This window comes from Eimeria tenella, genomic scaffold (genome assembly GCF_000499545.2).
Source record: "Eimeria tenella Houghton genomic scaffold, Eth_scaff2727, whole genome shotgun sequence".
NCBI classification, from domain to species: domain Eukaryota; phylum Apicomplexa; class Conoidasida; order Eucoccidiorida; family Eimeriidae; genus Eimeria; species Eimeria tenella.
Window position 1 is genome coordinate 1 of NW_013542602.1, and position 1,252 is coordinate 1,252.

General features: G+C 59.7%; 1 protein-coding gene across 1 annotated transcript in view; it reads right to left on the bottom strand.

Annotated features, from left to right (window-relative positions):
* Positions 1-500: 500 nt before the first annotated feature.
* ETH_00041315 (uncharacterized protein) overlaps positions 501-1,252 on the bottom strand; it is a gene marked incomplete at both ends in the record, with an annotated part of 888 nt that continues 136 nt past the window's right edge. The window contains one exon of the mRNA XM_013375369.1: positions 501-1,250. Coding sequence (XP_013230823.1) covers positions 501-1,250 — 750 coding nt within the window. The remainder of the gene's footprint in view (positions 1,251-1,252) is intronic.

A 1,252-nucleotide genomic window follows, 5' to 3' on the forward strand; every position in this document is an offset into this window, starting at 1 on the left:
TCCGAAAACAGCAGCAGCAAACAGCGCGTCAGCTGCAGCAGCAAGTTGCTGCAGCCAGTGAACTCCTTGTGCAGCGACTGCGCAACTTGCCGCCGCAGCTTCCCACTCAAAGACCCCATCAGCGTGTTGTTTTCCTGTAGCAGCAGCAGCAGCAGCAGCAGCAGAATGTAGCGGCAGCAGCACGCTGCAGCAGCAGCTCTTCGCGCTGCCAGCGCCTACGCAGATGATGGAAGCAGTTATGCGTGGCTCCAGCTCCAGCTAGCCAGTAGAACAGCTAGCCAGCTAGCTAGATAGCTAGCTACATAGCTAGCTAGCTGGCTGGCTGGCTAGCTGGCCAGCTAGCTAGCTAGTCAGCTAGACAGCTAGCTAGCCACCAAACCAGCCAGCCACCTAGCTAGCTAGCTAGTCAGCTAGCTAGCTAGCCAGCAAACCAGCTAGCCAGATAGCTTGCTAGCTAGCCATCTAGCTAGTTAGCTAGCTAGCCAGCTAGCTAGCTAGCTCTAGGTCCTTACCTCGTTAAGCTCTAGTGAGATCTCGAGGAGAACCCCAAGGAAGACGCACGCAGAGACGAAGGCCTGCTGCTGCTGCGCAGGCGGCAGCAGCTGCTGCTGCTTCTGCTGCTGCTGCACCAGCGCAGCAAATTGCTGCGGGTCAGCTGTGGGGTCGTTGAGGTCTGGGCTCTGCAGCAGCCCGTCTACAGGAAGCCCAGTGGCTCCTGAGGCTAGCTGCAGCAGCAGCTGCCTTGCTGTTGCTGCAGCTGCTGCTCCAGTTTTGCTGCAGCAGCACATTGCTGCCAGGCACTGCGAAGCCTTCATCAGCAGCGAGAACGCGGGCACATTCGACTGCTGCGCTGCTGCTGCAGCAGCTGCTGCTGCAGGAGGCAGCAGCAGCGCGTCGTGCTGCTGCTGCAGTGTGGGCTGCTGTATCAGCTGCAGCACGCACCGCTGCAGCAGCAGCTGCTGCTGCTCGTCCCAGCTGGAGTGCCAGTTCTTCTTAACAGACTCCAGCAGCAGCTGCAGCGCAACAAGTTTTGCTGCTTCATCATATCTGCGGTAGGTGTCTGCAGCAGCTTCCGTGGCAGCAGCGTTCTGCTGCTGCTGCTGCAGCTTCTGCTGCTCCTCCTGCTGCAGCAAAGCGAAAGTCTTGCACTTGACCGACAGCGGCGGGAAGACCGCAAAAGGGTGCAGCAGCCACTGCAGCAGCTGCTGCAGCTGCGGCTCCTGCTGCAGCTGCAGCAGCCACTGCGTGGCTT